General features: G+C 38.9%; 1 protein-coding gene across 2 annotated transcripts in view; it reads right to left on the bottom strand.

The window, feature by feature from the left end:
- LOC311256836 (mitogen-activated protein kinase kinase kinase kinase 4) overlaps positions 1–17,692 on the bottom strand; it is a 69,832-nt gene that overhangs the window by 51,684 nt on the left and 456 nt on the right. For both annotated transcript variants that reach the window (XM_084352204.1, XM_084352203.1), the window contains exons 2-4: positions 16,615–16,680; positions 5,020–5,076; positions 55–180 (exon numbers count right to left, since the gene is read on the bottom strand). In XM_084352204.1, coding sequence (XP_084208330.1) covers positions 55–180; positions 5,020–5,076; positions 16,615–16,680 — 249 coding nt within the window. The remainder of the gene's footprint in view (positions 1–54; positions 181–5,019; positions 5,077–16,614; positions 16,681–17,692) is intronic.

Genomic DNA, 17,692 nt, shown 5'->3' with positions numbered 1-17,692 from the left:
TTTGACTCAATAACATAGGAGCAATAATATAGGCAGATAGAGTAGTTCACAAACCCAGAGTTGGTGGTCCTGTCCAGCAGGACCTTTCTTAATAAAAGCTCCATAATAAGTAGCGATGTTTCTATGGTGGGAATAGCTCTTCAACATGTTGATCTCCAGTTTGATCTCCTCTTCTTCCTCCTAAACATAACAAAAATACAGAAGAAATCAGACCCCATGTAGAGTATATTTAGATGAAAACGTCTGGTTGATGGGCATTAAAAGTAGTTGTGTTTGGTAGAAAAAAAGATATGTTTCTCTGTTTGGGTAAGTCTTCATCTCATTCCTAGAAACAGCTTAAGAGGGCACTAAGTAGTTTTTGGAGAATAAAATCAAACTCAGAATTGTAATATTTATAAAATGAATGAGGTAATAATACAAACTCAGAAATATGTATATTTTCCATAACTGAATAAACAAGGTGTTCTCAGATAAACAAAGTAAAACAGCATGAAATTGTCTTGTCATTTCAGGTCAGTTTGTCTATTCAATTTAGTCAGTCATGAAAACAAAGAGTTTGTTTATTTAGTTTGTTTAGGCATAAATCAATCAGTCAATGAAGTTAAAAATTAAATTTCATTCCCCTAAACTACATAGTGCACCTTTTAAATGTGGTTCACAACAGAGTATTTTACACACTAGACCCACTTGTTAAAATGTTTCCTTATCACTTCCTATCACAGTTCATACAACACAAACATGCTCAAGTCCAGACAGATGGCATCTCCAATCAGACTGTCATGTAACCTCTAGATGACCTTTCACCTGACTATTGGACCTTAATTCAACTATTCCTGTTTCTCACCAGAACAACTGAGGTTGGTCAGTGTTGTGAGACGCGAGGACAGATAGCGAGAGCAGAGGAAACAGAGTGCACCAGTTTTTGTTTTCTCACTATAAATCCTGGAAATGACTTGTGACTTCTCCAATTCACTGAACCCCTAAATTTACCCTGGACTGGACGAGAGGTGGAGAAGCTGGATGTGGCTGTTAATCAGAAAAGGGGAAACAACAGAGAGCTTCTCCCTGTCACTGACCTCCTTTAAATCTCCACAGGACAGGAGGGGAGAAAATGACAAGGCAGGGTTTGAACCTTCACCTCCATCTGAAACACAAAGCCTCCTGCCTGCGTCTGCAGGCTCTCTCTCTCTCTCTGTTTGTGTGTGTGTGTGAGAGAGAGAAGGGAGATAATAGGCGAGCATTTCCTGCTAGAGAGTTTGTCTGCAACACAGAAGACTCACAAGTCCCATCAACAGGAAAGAAACCAGTGTGTACAATCTTGCAATAGGCAGATTTGTGGTGAAGTATCAATGAAAAGAAGCAGTGTGGCCAGTTTGGAATATCCTTTTTCAGACACAACAGAAACTGCACTGAACCTACTTAAACTTGTGTCATTTTGTTCAATTAATCAACTAATTATTTGGTCTATAAAATGGAAGGAAATGGTTAAAAATGACCACAATTTCCAAAAGGCCAAAGTGACATTTTCACATTGTTTGCTTCGTCGGACAACAGTCCAGATCCCAAACATAATGTGTTTCCTATCTCATAAAAAAACAGAATTTCTACCAGTTGGAGTCCTGGCATTATTTCCTTAAGTTGCTTCATGAGACTTTTAGTTTTCGTTGCTTCTGGCGGCCTGTGTGGACAAAAGTGGGATGAGAACCACTGCCTCGTGTCTTACGATCTTGATCTGGCTAGTGCGCGCATTTGTTTTGAAAACGAATGAAGGGAAGACACAGCATAGTATAATACTATTTTCTTTTTTAAACAAAGTGTTTGTAGGATGCATGGCGATGAGGCATGTAACTGTTTGTGGCTATGTAAGATTAATTACTGTAATATAACGATGGTGAAACAAAGTTAACTGTGTTTTAGTGCCGCACCACCAGACTACAGAGCAGCCTCTTTCCTCAGGCTGTGAGGCGCCTGAATTCATCCTCAGCACTCTGCCATTAACAGCACTTTAAACAACACTAAGAGCTCTGTGAGACTGTGCTTTGAGCTAAATGCTAACATCAGCAAGCTAACACACTCACAATAACAATTCTAAAAAGGCTCATGTTAGAGTATAACATTTACCATGGACAACATTTAAGTTTACAGTGTTAGCATACTAATGTTTGTACAGCTGAGGTTGTTGGAATATCACTGATTTTGCAAGAACTTGATCATAAACCAGAGACAATTTCACAATTTTAACCTAATAATGGTGCCAGATGAAAGGTAACAGAGTAACGAATATTACTACAATTCATACTGCAGGGGGACATGAATGCTGTGCAATATTACATTGTAATCCATCCACTAACTATTTACATATTTACTAAATACCAAATTTGAACCTTGTGGTGACTTTTGAGAAAAAATCAGGAGATCACCAAAGTCAGTAGGGTTCATTGTTGTGGAGCCAATAATGTCTGTACAAACTTACATGGAAATTGATGCAACAGTTTCTGAGAAATTTCCGTGTGGACCAAATGTTGGATTGACCGACACAACAACCGTCTGACCAACATTGCCTTTCCTGGAACAATGCCGAAATTGTGCCTAAAAGTGACCTTTATGATTATCAAAATAGATGCCAATGACATTCTGACTGGAATTTACAGTATCTGTTAGAATATTTCTTTAGGACACAACCCCATTTAACCCCATTCTACTCGCACTACTGCTCTACATCTTTAAACCACAAGCAATATTCAATAAAACCTCCACCTCTCTCTTGTTTGTCCCCTCGTACAGCTGTGAGACCACAAGGCAGAGCACACAGAGTCACAGCAACACGCTCTTTAGACCCAAACTAAGAGTTAAAGATGTAATCTGTAACCTATATATTAGGGCTGCACGAACAAGAGTTATTAATTTGACTAAATTATTCATCACAATTTTCATTGACATTGAAAAACTAGTAAAATCATGATGGCATTTCTCCTGGTCTCTGCCAAACAAACATGTTTTATTACATCTGGAGAATAAGCTTTTTGGCCAGAGCATCTCTGCAGCACTACAACACTGTTTTGTGACACATTTTACCTTTATAAAATGATTGCACTTCCAGCGATTTGGATATTGCACTTAGTCATATTGCGATTGCAGATATACAGTACAGTATATATAACTGTAAGGCTAACACCACTACTGAATTTGAAAGATGAAAAGACAAAGAATAGACTTTTTCATCCTCAAATTGATTTACAGTTTGAATTTGATTAATATTTTATATCATCCAAACCATCCAAGAGTGTGGTTTTAAAACTCTAAAATGAACAGAACTTTAATATCAAGAAGATTCAGCTGGAATCTAAACAAACTATGACTGGGTCAATACAGAAATATGGTGACACTGAGAGAACTGTAGGAAAGAAGAGATCATTTCATGTAATTTCATTCTGTCAGGCTGGAGGCATATTAAAGTAGATTTTTGCTTGATCCTTGTTGTGTGTCTGTGCTTTGGGGGAGTTAAGAGATGCTGTCAAATGTACTCTAAAAGTTCCATCACTTCAATTACCTGCGTGAGTGGAGAGACAATTGAAGTGAGAAAAGACAAAAGGAAGGCAAACAGCAAAAATGACTCATTAAGTCCAATTGTGCATTTTAAAATCTTTTCACAAACAACTGTGATATTGTTTCTTTTGTCTCTAAGGCAAATTATTTGAAAGAAATACTTCTCTGAAATAATTTCACGTGTTCTGTGCTTTTTAGGGATAATCCCACTTAAAAGAAAAAAAACTGCAATACAACAGCAAGACAACTAGAGAGGAAGGTCTCAAACACGTCTGTAAGCATTGTGCCTTCAGACAAACTAACTCATTAAACTCATTCCTGTGTGGATCATGACAGTTGTGTTTTTTGCCTCTCTTTTCATCTGATTTTTATGCCTCTGTTGATTCCCATCTCTATGTTTCTCTGGATGCTGGCAACAGTTTCTCCTGCTCTGTCATCAGCCTTAACTTAAATTGATATGTTAAATGCTTCATCATACTGCAGTATTGAGCCAGCAGAGCCAACAAAAAACATCATTATTGTCTGTACTGGAAATTCACTGGCATCTTGCCTATTATGTGATAATCCTTTAGTGGAGTCACTTCTTTAAACTTCTCACACCATAACAACTTTTAAAACAATATGACATCAGCCTCCATGAAAATCTAAATTAACAAATGTGCTCTTTTTCAGTGCTTCTATTTTCCACAAAGGGAAGATAAATGACAGTCTGTCAAGACTGAGGGAAGCTCTATACCAGTAATAAAAAAATAAGTACTATAACAAGTGTTGTTGCACTTCCATTAAGTTTGGGCAGGAAGGCCAGAATCGTTGCAGCAGAGGCTTTAGTCCCTAACTCCAAAAACACTGGATCCTACATTTCCCATAACGCAACTCAATAGTGTGTTTGATTGGACCCCCTCCTGTGGCATTTGAAAGAAGCGGGCACTCTCCTGAATGCCCGCTTCTTTCAAACGCCACAACTCCAGTTCATAATTCAGGCATCATCAGGGTTATATTTTTCAGACTTTGGAACGCTCCCTCCAGAGCCACCAAAGACATTATGCAACCATTATTTCCACAGGCTGAGTTATACTCATGATGAGTAAACTGAACTTCCTGTGTAAAATCAGTGTGATGCCAATCGATAGACATTCACACTATTTTAGCCTTGTGTCAGGCATTTTGAGCAATCATGGAGAACACTTTATGAAGCCCATGGGAAGTGCCCGGGATGTGAGTAAATTTCCTCTGACACGGAATAAAACCAGGTCAGCTAACTGTATTCTCATTTATGAAATCATGTGTAAGTAAAGTTTCATGTATAATTTGCATTGACGTCGTGTTTATCTGATAGTTCTGGCAATGTCATGATAAAATTACACTTGATGTTTAACATTAAATATTCAAATTCATTCACAAAAGATAAACGAGGGAAGAAGAATGAAGACACAGAGGGAAGAGATGGAGAGAAACAAATGTAGTGCACTTTACCTCTGTAACTTCCATGACTTTGATAGCTGCCAGTTGGCCTGTCTTGACATGACGACCCTGGAAAAACAAAAGAAGAAAAATTAAAGATCTCAACAGACTAAAAAGATTCAACAGTGTACTGAAGACTGTGACTACAGTTGTGATTACAACAACTCCAAATCCCACAAGTTCTCACATATGACTTTACCAAAACAGAAATCAAAGTCTACCAGAAGCATTTGGCCTTACGAGTTTATGCTGCAGTTTGCCTGTAAAATGCAGAACAAAAAAACAAAACAAAACTAAAAAGTTAAAGAAAAACAAAAAACTAAACTCTGCAGATGGCGCTGACCTGTAGCTCTGCACTGAAGCTCGGATGAACTGGCTTACACAAGTACAATTACTGCCTCGCAGCTGTATTCCTCTGTGCACCAGTCAAGTTGCTGTTCCAAGTGGATGCTTTATGCTAAATTTGAAAAAATGTCCTCAATACATTTCTGAGATATTGCATTCACAAAAATGCGATGGACATACTTACTGACATATGGACTGACGGACAGACAACCCGAAAAAACAATAATGCCTCTGGCTACGTCTATCGCAGGCGTAGAGCCATAAAATATTCTGTATGATTATTTTTCACAGAAACAGGACAGAGATTAGATTCAGACAGGAAAGGGAGATGAGAGAGAGTAGACGACATGCAGCAAAAGGGCCGCTGCTGAGGACTCAGCCTCGATGCATGGGTCACATGCTCTACCAGGTGAGCAATACAGGCGCCCAAAAAATCTAAAAATATAACAAAAATATTCTCTCATTCTTGTTCATGATAATACTGGTTTGATTTTTAAAGTAATTTAGTAGTTTAAATGATCTAATAATTAAAACATTCATATTGTGATAATGCCAATATTCCTTCTTGTTGGCATAATGACGTCACATCATTACACACAGCAACAACAAGAATGGCTGAAAGTGAAAGAAACACTGCTACTGGCAGCATAACGGAGGTGTTAGTGATAGGTCAAAAAAGGGGAGCGACTCCAGTAGTGTGGAAGTGGTTTGTTTACAAAAGATCAGACGTACAATAAACTATGGTAATATGTAAGAGTGCAACAAGACTGTGAACAACAAAAGGGAAAATACAACAAACTTATTTCACCACCTCAAGCAGAAGCACTCGGTTGAGTACGAGGAGAACCGAAAGGCCAAAACATTGTGAATTCTAAACCAAAAATAGTTTTGTCATATTGTCAAGAATATCATTGTTTAAATGTTTCAACTCTTTACCAGAGAAGGATTGTTTTGTGCACCACTTGTTTTGATAAGTGTTAAAACCACAACTATAATCAACCCAACCACTGTAATGTGTGTCTGTCACCTACACACACATATTACAAAACCTCTTTTGAGCAAATACTTGGATTGTGATATCATCTTCAATACTGGACACAGCTACATAATTTCATTTTCTCTAGAGAGGCACAGTCAGAGAGAACAAGACAGGAGACAATATGAGGGAGAGAAAGGGAGAGAGAGGGGGAGGCAGCAGAGAGAGGCCGAGCTGTAAAGTGCAGTCAGGTGAAAAGGGGAAAATTGAAAACCTTGTCATGAGTCAGAAAGCTGACAAGATACTAGAGTAGCGACTCTATAAGCCTTTAAGCTGTGATGTATGACAGGGCTCTGAGCCTGTGTGTGTATGAAATAGACCAGAGGGCATGACAAATCCCACTATACTCAATCAGTCAGCTAATATTCAGGTACAGACAGACAGACAAAGAGAATCAGAGAAAAACTGGGAGACAAAGATGGATGGAGTGCTTGAAAATAAACACTACATTTTTAATACTTGTAAGTGCTGTAGGCACGTCCAGTTCAGTTTCTTGAATATGTTTCACCTCTCATCCAAGAGGTTTCTTCAGTTCTAACTAACTGGAGGCTTTTAAACCCTGTGTCTGAGTGCCTTTACAGAGTCGTTAATGACACGTGTGAGCTCTGAGTTTCAGAGTTGTTAGGGCCACTTGTGGGTCGTTAGCCCAACCGGCCTTCAATGTGGGTTGCTAAGGCTAGGTGAGTCCAGGTGTGAAGGTTTTTAAGCTGTCTGGGGAGGGAACTCAGTACTGCATTGTAGGTGGGTGATAAGTAATGTCTTAGGCCACCTCCTCTGTTCAAATGTATCGTTCAAGTTTGACATAGATGGATTCCTTTACTCCTCTTTCAAACCATCTGTCTTCTCTGGCCAAGATGTTTACGTTGTTGTCCTCAAAGGAATGATTTTTCCCCTTCAGATGTAAGTGGACAGCAGAGTCTTGACCTGAGGGTGGCCCTCATTTGTTGTGCCATTTGTTTACAGAGAGGTTGGTTTGTCTCCCCAATGTGCAAATCTGTGCAGCCCTGGCTGCATTCAAAAGCATATACTACATTACTCTGCTTATGCCTGGGTGTTTGTTTTGTCCTTAGGATGGACAAGTTTCTACCTCAGTGTGTTGGTAGATTTGAAGTGAACTGGGATATGATGTTTATTGAAGAGTTTTCAGATATTCCTGCGACATGAGGAATGATGACGTTGTTAGGTTTTTCCGTCTCCTCCTCTCTGTCTGCTCTGGATCTTTTAGAGGTTTTGACAAAGGTCCAGTTTGGGTATCCACAGATTTTAGGTGCTCCCCTGATGTGCCTCTGTTCCTTCTCCTTCCCCTCTGTCTTTGTGGGCACGGTCTCAGCCCGATGGTTTAGAGTTCTGATGACCCCCAGCTTGTGCTCCAGTAGGTGATGATGGGTGGGTGATTTTAATACTTGCCTATTTATGTTCTATTTTCCTGCAGCTAAATCTTAGAAACACTCTCCATCCCTTTCGAAGAAATGTTTACTCTCAAGACCAATTTCACCATGATATAGTAGGCCATGGAGGATAGCATGGTGTTGTAAACTGTGTGTCTAAATAAAGTCATTTCAACATCAGAGAAGTCTAGAAGTTTCCAAGAAATAAACTCAGAAACATCAGTCAATCCTCAGTGTGAGGATAAGCTACTGGAGACTAGTTTCTTCAATTTCTTTCCACACTTTTCTTAACCTACATTAAATCAGTTATAATCAATACCATTCACTGTCAGTGGGAACTGTGTCCCCAACCTATTTTTGCTTTGTCAGTCCATCAGGTTAGCAGTAACCAGAGTTTGTTATGGCAGAGAGATCCGGGAAAAGAATTTGATTGGAAAATGCTGGACATCACGGAAGAATGTAGCAAAGTGTACGACAATGTGTAGAATGACTTCAGGTGTTGATGGACACAACATAAAGCTTCTTTGTGACCAAGTTATGTATAAATAGGTCTACACGGTGTGTCAACACATTCTCACTCAAACCTCAATGCTCTATCTACCCCTCTAAAATCGGTTTTGCACGTGAAGGGCTCTACGGTCAAGTTAGCAATAACAATAAATTTACACCAGCATATAAATGCTAAATGGTTAGCATTCACTGTCAAATCGTTGAAGCGTTGTTGTATTTGTTGTTGCTGTATTTGCACATTGGGAGTGAAAACAGGCTGGGTGTATTTTGTTTCATCCTGATTTAGCATTTGTTTAAATGTTTTAGCCTGACAATGTAAGGGTAAAAAAATCTCATAAAAAACAAGTGGAATGAAGGTTAGTGAAAATGTTGCTGAACCAGCAACAATGAAACAGACTCATTGTCAGATAACAACCTAGCTGACATTCTTCTCATACATATTATGCTTCTATATTGGATATAAGACACCCTCTGTCAGGCTCACTGGCCCCTATTTATTCTGTAGTAGAGGTAGAGGACATTGTCTCCACAATTGCAAAGAATTGTGGCATACTAACAGCAAGTGGCTTGAATGTGATAAATAAGGAAATGGCCTTCCTGTCCCCTCAGACTCGATGCTGTCTGCTGCCTGTGCTGCCAACACAACTTACAAATGTGAAATGTTCTACTCGCAGCTGGGCTACTTATTAACAATATGCTCTGCTCTGACAAAGACACACACACAACGGGCTCTCTGCTCTCCAACAGAAAATTAATTAGAGAAAGCTTGTGCACTTTTTGACATTAAAGTCCAATGAAACACACACACACACACACACAGGTTCGTGCACACACACACATTATGACGCTGTGAAGAGCTAAGAATCAAACAAATAAATCCTGATACAAATGCCGTCTCCATTTCTGTCTGTTGCTTGTCCACAGACACACACACATACACACACAGTGGCACAATAAGGGAACACTTCAAATACTGTCAGTGAAAAGGTTACTATAATATATTCATACATATGCTAATTAGACACAAGAGAGACGTTTATAATGCAGAGAGCAACAGGGACAAATGAGAGGAACACTTTCACTGTATCGCTCGGCTGATCTCCAACTTTCTGTCTCACCCCCGTCTCTCTGTGATGTCCTTCCTGTATGTCTCTCTGTCTCGCTCCCAACTCCCTCTCCTGTGTCTTTCTATATGTTTAGTACAGTCTGTTACTCACATATGTGTACTTTGTGCTTGGATGGACTGCATCACTGATCAGCTCTCCTATCTAAAATTCATAGGATTAGTGCTATTTAAAGGCCTCATGTCTGTATCTGTTTGTGTGTGTGTGTGTGTGTGTGTGTGTGTGTGTGTGTGTGTGTGTGTGTGTGTGTGTGTGTTTTGCTAGAGAAACAACCTATTTTGTCCCATTCCCTTATTTGGCCTTCCCTGGCTGGCACTACAGGGTCGGGTCAACAGGGCTGGACTGATTTGACATTATACTGAGCAGAATGCTGCTAAAAGCTAAGTGAAAACTCATTCTGTCCTACTATCATATAAAAAAGAACTGAGAAACTGAAGTGGCCCCCACTGTGTTTGTGTGTGTGTGTGTGTGTGTAGCACACAAAGACAACGATTTAATTACCAGTATGACCCATGGACCAACCACTTTCTTTTTTTAAGAACAGTTTTAACATGTATTAAAGGTGTAATCTGTAGAATATGGCCAGAATTCCAAGGTCGCTCCAAAAACATAGGGGCTAACTGACAACTGCTGCACTTCGCTAGCTAGACTTGGCTATAGCTAGCTATTGTTAGCTAATAAGCTCAGTTAGCTGAGTTAGTTAGTTAACATATAGACTTCTTTGATATAACGTCAACTGCTGTTTCTACACACACTGTTAATTATATTAGTTAATTTTTTTAAAATGTTTTAAACTAAAATTCTGTCTGTATCTTACAAATTGTTCCTCTACAATAAGATTTTAGATAGTATGATTTGCTAATTATCATGGCAAATCATCATTTTCTTGTAGTTAAAAAGACTTTATCGCTGGTGTACTTTTAATTACACTTTTGACTTTTAGAAAGTACAGTAAGGAGGCCAGTTACCTCTGAGGATATTCTAACTAGTGGACTTCCCCCATATGCTCACTGCTCTGTGACACACATGGGTAATCAGCACAAAGCTCTAAGCCTCATGGGGGGCAACTTTCCTCTTCTCTCTCTAGTTTTCATCTGTCTCTCTGCCTTTTCCTTCCTCCCCTCCTCTCCGTCCCTCTGCCTTTCACCTCTGCCTTCCTTCCTTTCAGCCTCTCTCACTTTCCTCTCTTTCCATTCTTGTTTTCCTTTGTCTCTTTCCCACCGTCTTTCCCTTTTCACCTCTAACAAGCACAAACACAGCGACTCTACACTATGTTGGACGATGTTTCTTGCCTCTCTTCTCTTTTCTCCCAGTTGAAACTCCCACACATCATTGCCTAGCATTGGAACAAAGACTTTTATTTCAAAATAAGATATTATTCAATTTAATCTTCCAAATAATAGTGAAATAGGGAAATACTTTGCACAACTGAGCAGTCCAGCTCTTAATATGAAGAAGAAAATGAATATATCTTAACACAGAAACCCTCTAGTTTATCTAAAGTTGGGCAAGTGTTTTTCAAACCTTGCCGGTCGCCTGTGCTCTGATCAGATGCACAGTGGTTTGTGCAATAGTCAGTCAAAGGAACGGGTTTGGTGTAACTTGGGCATTTTTAACACTCTTGTCAGCAGATCAGCTAAGATGAGTAAGATAAGAATAATGTTTTATGGGTCACAAGAAAGGGAAGTGACGCTACTGAAACTAGAAAGATTTAAGGAAGTCTACATGATTCATTTTGGGAATTATTACAGCCAGCTTTTTAATGGCTGAACATCATTTCAACATGGTGTCACCGAGGTTTATAGAGACATGTCAACTATGGAAGCAGTGCTAGACAGCAAATCTGACTGGCTTTGATCTTTCACAAACTTGACTAAAATGTTTAAATGTTAAAGGTATGTTTTTGTTTTTTTATGATGCAAGCTTTTAACTTGCATGTTAACTTGCATGTAAGTTACACACAGTCTATTATCTGACACAAACAGTTAATTTAATTCAGTCACTGTCCTGAAACTAGTCACTAATTTAGGCTTTTACTCTGTATTGCATCAGCAGTGATCATAGCATTTAGCTTAAGTGGAGTTTGACATTTTCACGTTGTAACACACACACACACACACACACACACACACACACACACACACACACACACATACAGATGACTCTACAGCAGTGGCTTGCAGGGAAGGGAAGTTCCTTTTGCAAACAGGGAAACGCCCTGTGTGTGTGTGTGTGTGTGTCTGTGTGTGTGTGTGTGTGTGTGTGTCTGTGAATAATGATGAGGAGCATGCACAGTGTGTACTGGTGATCCAGTACCAAGAATGTCTAACAAAGCAACTTAATACTTTATGTTTATTTGATGCCTGATAGTTTAACAGGCAAAATTACTCTTAGTGTTACCTTTTGTACTGTTTCAGAACATAAATCCACTTGTTGCTGATTAGTTCGAAACAAACATCTGAGTGTAACTTCTTTGATATCGATAAATATGGATAGGGCAACCAGTAATACAATAATTCATGACAAAACAAATAGTCCAAGACATTTCTGTTCTTTGCTCCATTTTTCTAAAAAAAGACTCTCAGATTGTCAGGGAGGGCTTTCTTTGTCCTGCGGCAACAACACTACTGCAGGCATGGTACCACCATGTGACCACTACTGCACATAATACATCCTTTAATACAAATGTGCAAGTGTGTGTGCTCTTTATCAGTTGGACACAAGTGATTTTGTTCTTGTTGTGCACGTGCTTGGGACATCAAAAAGAAAGCAGTTAATGTAAAGTAAAATTAATGCTGTAAATGATGATGAAGGAAAAGCCAAAGACAAACATTTAAGAGACGAGAAGAGAGGAAGAATTGTGTTGAAGTAGAGGTAAGGCTGCACAATTAATCAAAACATTATTCAAATTGTGCAAAAGTGCAATACCCAAATCTCAAAAGCTGCAGTTTTATGAACAAGGTAAAATGTGTGACAGAACAGCATTAAAGTGAAGTACTGTAATGCTGCATTGATGCCCTGGCCTACAAATCTTGTTTCTCCAGAAAACACTTTTTGTTTGGTACAGATTCCAAGAAATGTCACATCATCGTGATTTGTAAAATTTGAATTGTAAAATCTGTATAAAGTGGACAATAGTGGAATTGTTCAGGGAAAAGGGTGACTGTCGAAGCCGGACAACTTTCCTGGGTGCAGGAACTTTTTAAAGGACTAAGAAGCTTTAACTTGTTTACACTCAATGCAGTTTTAGTTCTCTCCACAAAATCTCGATTCTGTCATATAACCGCTTGACAGTCTACCGAAACCGATATGGGTGGAGTTTGCAGTGCTAAATGTCACGCTCCGGTCAAACACGTTTCATTACTGATACTGACGCACAAAAATGACCAGAAAAAAAATCTCAGGCTATTATATCCTCTCTACATGGCTTTCGTTTTCAGGTGTGTCAAATGTTGCCACATATGCGCTTCTCTTTTCCAACACCTACTCAAACAGCACTCATATACAACAGTGATGACTTTGTGTTGTCTTGTTTCATGCAAAAATAATTTCTCAATCTACATGGTGGCTTTTCAATCTGTTATCTCTCTAATGTCTTTAATTATCACAGTTCTTCAGATGTTGTGGACACGCAAACACAAGTGCACTGAAGATTCTTTGAGTTTCTCAGTAGTTCCTGACTTTTCGGTTGGCAGGGAAATTTTGTTGAAAAGGCCTGATTGTGTTCTCCACCGCCCTCTTGTCTCCATATGACTCTCCATCTCTTCTAATTGCTGTCTTTCATGGTAAGTCAGAAAACGCTGTCTGCTGACCATGAGGTTGTTCCGCTGAGTTAAAATGAAAATGAGGCTAATGGGGTTCACTCCCCTCCAGTGCCAGTGGGTTTGATTGACATGATATCAGACTACTAACTAACTGCCAATTAGTGGGTCATAAATCAGACCACATTGCTGAGCAACATGAGTCATGGTAAAATTCAGCAATCAAAGCAATCAGCCCCTGAGGCTAGACACAGGTTAGCTGCAAGGCTTCAATTTAGAGCAGAACTAATTGGCAACATAAGTTGAACTATAAACCATTTCAACAAACAACAGACAGTATGCAGTCTGGTTTAAAACAGGGACTACAACAAACTGCACATTACTGTGCACATATAAACACTGTTGTGGTGACTCCTGCTCCATCTGCCTCCTCAACTTCTTCATCCTGAAACTCTTAAAGGAATAGTTCACTCTAGAACAAAATTCAGTCATTATTGACTCACCCTCATGCTGATGAGAAGTCCGGTGTAGTTTCATGTATTCTATTGCCTTCTACCAGCATTTATACAAGAATAAAAAACAAATGAATAAATACAAACATATTGCAATCATGATTAAGTTAAGTCGTGAGTAATCTGTCGATTAATTTCATGATTAACTGATTAATTGTTTGGGCTAGTGTTTCCCATACCCAAAAGTTAAACACTGTTACTGTCAAAGGAGAGTAAAGAAACCAACATGTTCTCTTATTTAAGAGGCTGGAATTAGAGAATTACATTTTTTTTATTTTGTGAAAAAAATCACTCAACCCATTCATTTAAGTGAAGAGCCTGACCAATATTTGTTTTTTGGGGCCGATGGCAATATTAGGGACTAAAAAATTCTGATATCAATATACCGGACAATACACATTTTTTGCTATGGTCCCTCAAATCAAACACTTGTGACGAAGAAAAGGGAGGCAGACAATACATTTCATTATCCAAAATGACACCAGTACAGTGAGACAGTCACTGGTAATGTAATAATCATAAATTACATCTGGCATCGTTTTCTGCATTATTGGCTTCCTCTTACTTTACTGACCTTTTAATTCCCTACACCCCACCAAGACCACTAAGGTCCTCTGACCAGTCACTTCTGGTCGTCCCTTGGGTTGGGTGGAAGCTCGAGGGCAACTGTGCTTTCTCTGTTGCAGACCCCTACCTGTGGAACAAACAGCTCCACCACATCTGCTCTGCCAACTCTCTTTTCTTTGGCTTTTGCTTAAATTCGAATTGCTTCCACTAAATGGGGTCTCAAAATGGTTGTTTACCTAGTTTTTACATTGCTCAGGGATTTTACCTTGAACTCTCAGTACAAGCATGATATGTTATTGTCTGTTCCGCTGACTTCATTTTCTCTTGCCTTTGTTTGTAAAGCACTTTGGTCAATTTATGTTGATTTAAATGTGCCATAGAAATAAATTTGACTTGACTTGGTTATTACCTCTCTAAAAAAAAGTCTTCCAACTGGCTCACGTCGGACAACATATACCAAAATATCGGTTGGCTTCTAAAAGTTGATAACTATTTGATTAATCACTGCAGCTCTATTTTGTCTTAAGTTGTGATAGTGACACACCATGGGAACTGTAACTAACTTTCCTCTGTTCTACTCTCTTATTTTCTAACTTGCAATCCTTAATTTACATAAGAGTAACACAAAGTTTTAAGCTTAAAATTAAGATCTGAGTATCTGTTGTTGGATTTTCCCTTCATGTTACATTCCTACACGCTACAAAATGCAATGTAATGCAAAGGCAACACACATATAAATAAACAGAAGAAAGCCAGGATGCTTTGTCAGCATCTCCTGCACTCAATCCACAACCAAGTGTTTTCTTAAAGGGTCATGTGTTTGTGTGTCATTGTTCTATAGGCCCTATTCCTGTTCTGGTTTCCCATGATGGGATTCACACACACACACACACACACACACACACACACACACACACACACACACACACACGCACTTTGTGAAGGTTTCTGTGTTGACACGAGCAAGCAGGTCCGCATAGTCCACATTAAAGTCCAATTGAATGCAACATGAGTATTACAACCAGCATGCCACTGAAGTCTTCAAAGGCGACACTAACCAACACTTATTATTAGCTGCCTATAAGTTTACTCTTATGTGGCCGACACTTTAAATGCTTGAAGTGGGGCCAGGGAGCATTAGAGAAGGAGGTGTATTTCCATGTCTGTCATTTCATTCATGGATTTACAAAATGAAAATGCTATGAGATATAACACCTTTCCAAATTGTGTCAACAAGAAATACATCAGAATCACTCCTCTAATCCACCCACAATAAGACTGCTCACCATTCATCCATATTTGGAGGTTTTCCTTGTAAAAATTGTCATGTTCTAGCCCTGTGTAAAAGCACCCTGTGGGAAGGCAAACACAAGCCTCATTATTCTGTGCATCTCTTGCGATAGTCCTCTTCCATAAATCATTTTGGATCATCTATTTGTCTTTTCTTTGCCATGTGGCAGGCAGAGCTGCGGTCATGTAATTGGCACTACTTTACATCTTAAAAAAGATTAAAATTCTGGTGATAATACAAACAAACAATTGCAATCTATTGACCACTCATAAAGGGTCTGAACCATCTGTTGCACATCCACCCAGGAGGACATCTTTTAATGCACAAAACTGAAACTGTTCCACATAGGTATAGTACCACACAACACAGTTTGTGGTATTGCAGGAGCATGAGAACATGACTTGCACAGAGGGAACAGCCAGCTGCACAGACCTAAATAAGACTAAACACCTCTTGTAACCACAAACCACCAGTTCACATATACACAAACAGATATTGTGATAAGGAAGTGAGCCCCACCCAGGCCCTTTAAAAGATGCTGCACATGCTAAAGATGCTGGTGTGTGTGTGTGTTTGTGACTCAGTATGCTATTTGTAAGCGCTATACAGGATATTTCAGTTAACTGAGAATTTCTTCTTTTTCTTTCGAACTAACTGGAAGTAGCTATAGTAAGGTTTACCAGAAGTGACACGTCAGACACTGCAATATACTGTGAGTGTTTGTGTCATGGCAGCTGGAGCTTCTGAGAAGTTTTTTAACGGTTTGATCCCCTGGAGTTTTGTGTTTTATGATCATTTTATCTCCTGTTTTTTTTTTCCTGTAGAGCACTATGTACACTTGTTAAGAACAGTGCTTTATAAATGAAGTTTATCATATAACTTTAACAGGCAACTTTTATGATCAAACTTACTGCCATGTAAACAATGTTTAAATGGAGACATGACAATATACTGTACATGTGTTTTCATCAGTATCACAGTTTACAGCAGTGTTTCTGTTCTGCCATGCACGTACCAAATACGTACTTATATGCAGGTAAAGATGGACAGAAAAGCATCATGGGAGCACTGACCTTGTACACCTGACCGTAGGTTCCATTGCCAACTACCTCCACCAACTCAAAGATACCTGCTGGGTCCTAGAAAAAAGAAAACATGGTCAAAGAAAAGAAAAGATGATAGGATAGGGGTGATGTTGGGCAACAAGTACAAGTGCTGAGTCAAATAAAGAGCACAAAGCTGGGCAGTACAGGTGAACAGTGCACTAACTGAGGCTGCACAGTATGGTCAAGAAATTATATTTTAAGGTTTATCTGACAGATACTGCATTGCAATATGAGTCATGATAAGTGTCCCAATCTTAATTTTTACTGAAAAAAACAATTGAAATCATGATGATGTAGGGGGTCTACTCTGTACCAAACAAACATGTTTTCTTACATCTGGAGAGCACGATTTGCCAGGACATCTCTGCAGCACTACAGTACTTACAACTTCTTCCAATTTAGATATTGCACATAGCCAAAATTCAGTTTCGATTAATTGTGCAGCCCTAGCACTCACAATATAGCAAATGTAGTAAACGTTTCAGCAAATTCAAAGAAAAACTATTATATGCAGCTTTATAGCATGCAATATACTCGGTACTATAGGCAAATGGGAAGAACAATGAGGTGTTATGCTGGGATGGGGACTGAGGAAGTGGGGCTGCAATTGTTGATTGCATTGTGACTTACAAGGAATGAAAATACAACTTGAAAATCATTGAAAATGTGCTTTTTTTTTAAAAAAACAACAACAAAATAAATAAATCTATTTTCGACGACATTATTCCACTGACTACAGGAATATTATCAACTATAGAGAAATAAAACGCCATTTCATGACTGTAAACATTCTTGAGTCACGTAGGGACACAGTCATTTACTGTAGTGCTACCATTTTTGAGGTATTATTTATCAATGAAGATAAAAAGAAATATCCATAAAGTAGCATAACACCACTATACACTAGGTATATGTTAGAATTATGTGAAGTAGGTAAAAACAACATATAACGTATTTCTGCCAATTATTACACCAAGCTGAGCTCAGTGGGCTTTCACTTGTTGCATGTCAACTTTTCAGCAGCTCGGCCAAAGGAAAGTCCTGT

The sequence above is a fragment of the Pagrus pagrus genome (assembly GCF_965226575.1).
Source record: "Pagrus pagrus genome assembly, chromosome: 5".
Taxonomy (NCBI): Eukaryota; Metazoa; Chordata; class Actinopteri; order Spariformes; family Sparidae; genus Pagrus; species Pagrus pagrus.
This window is presented reverse-complemented; position numbering and strand designations above follow the sequence as displayed.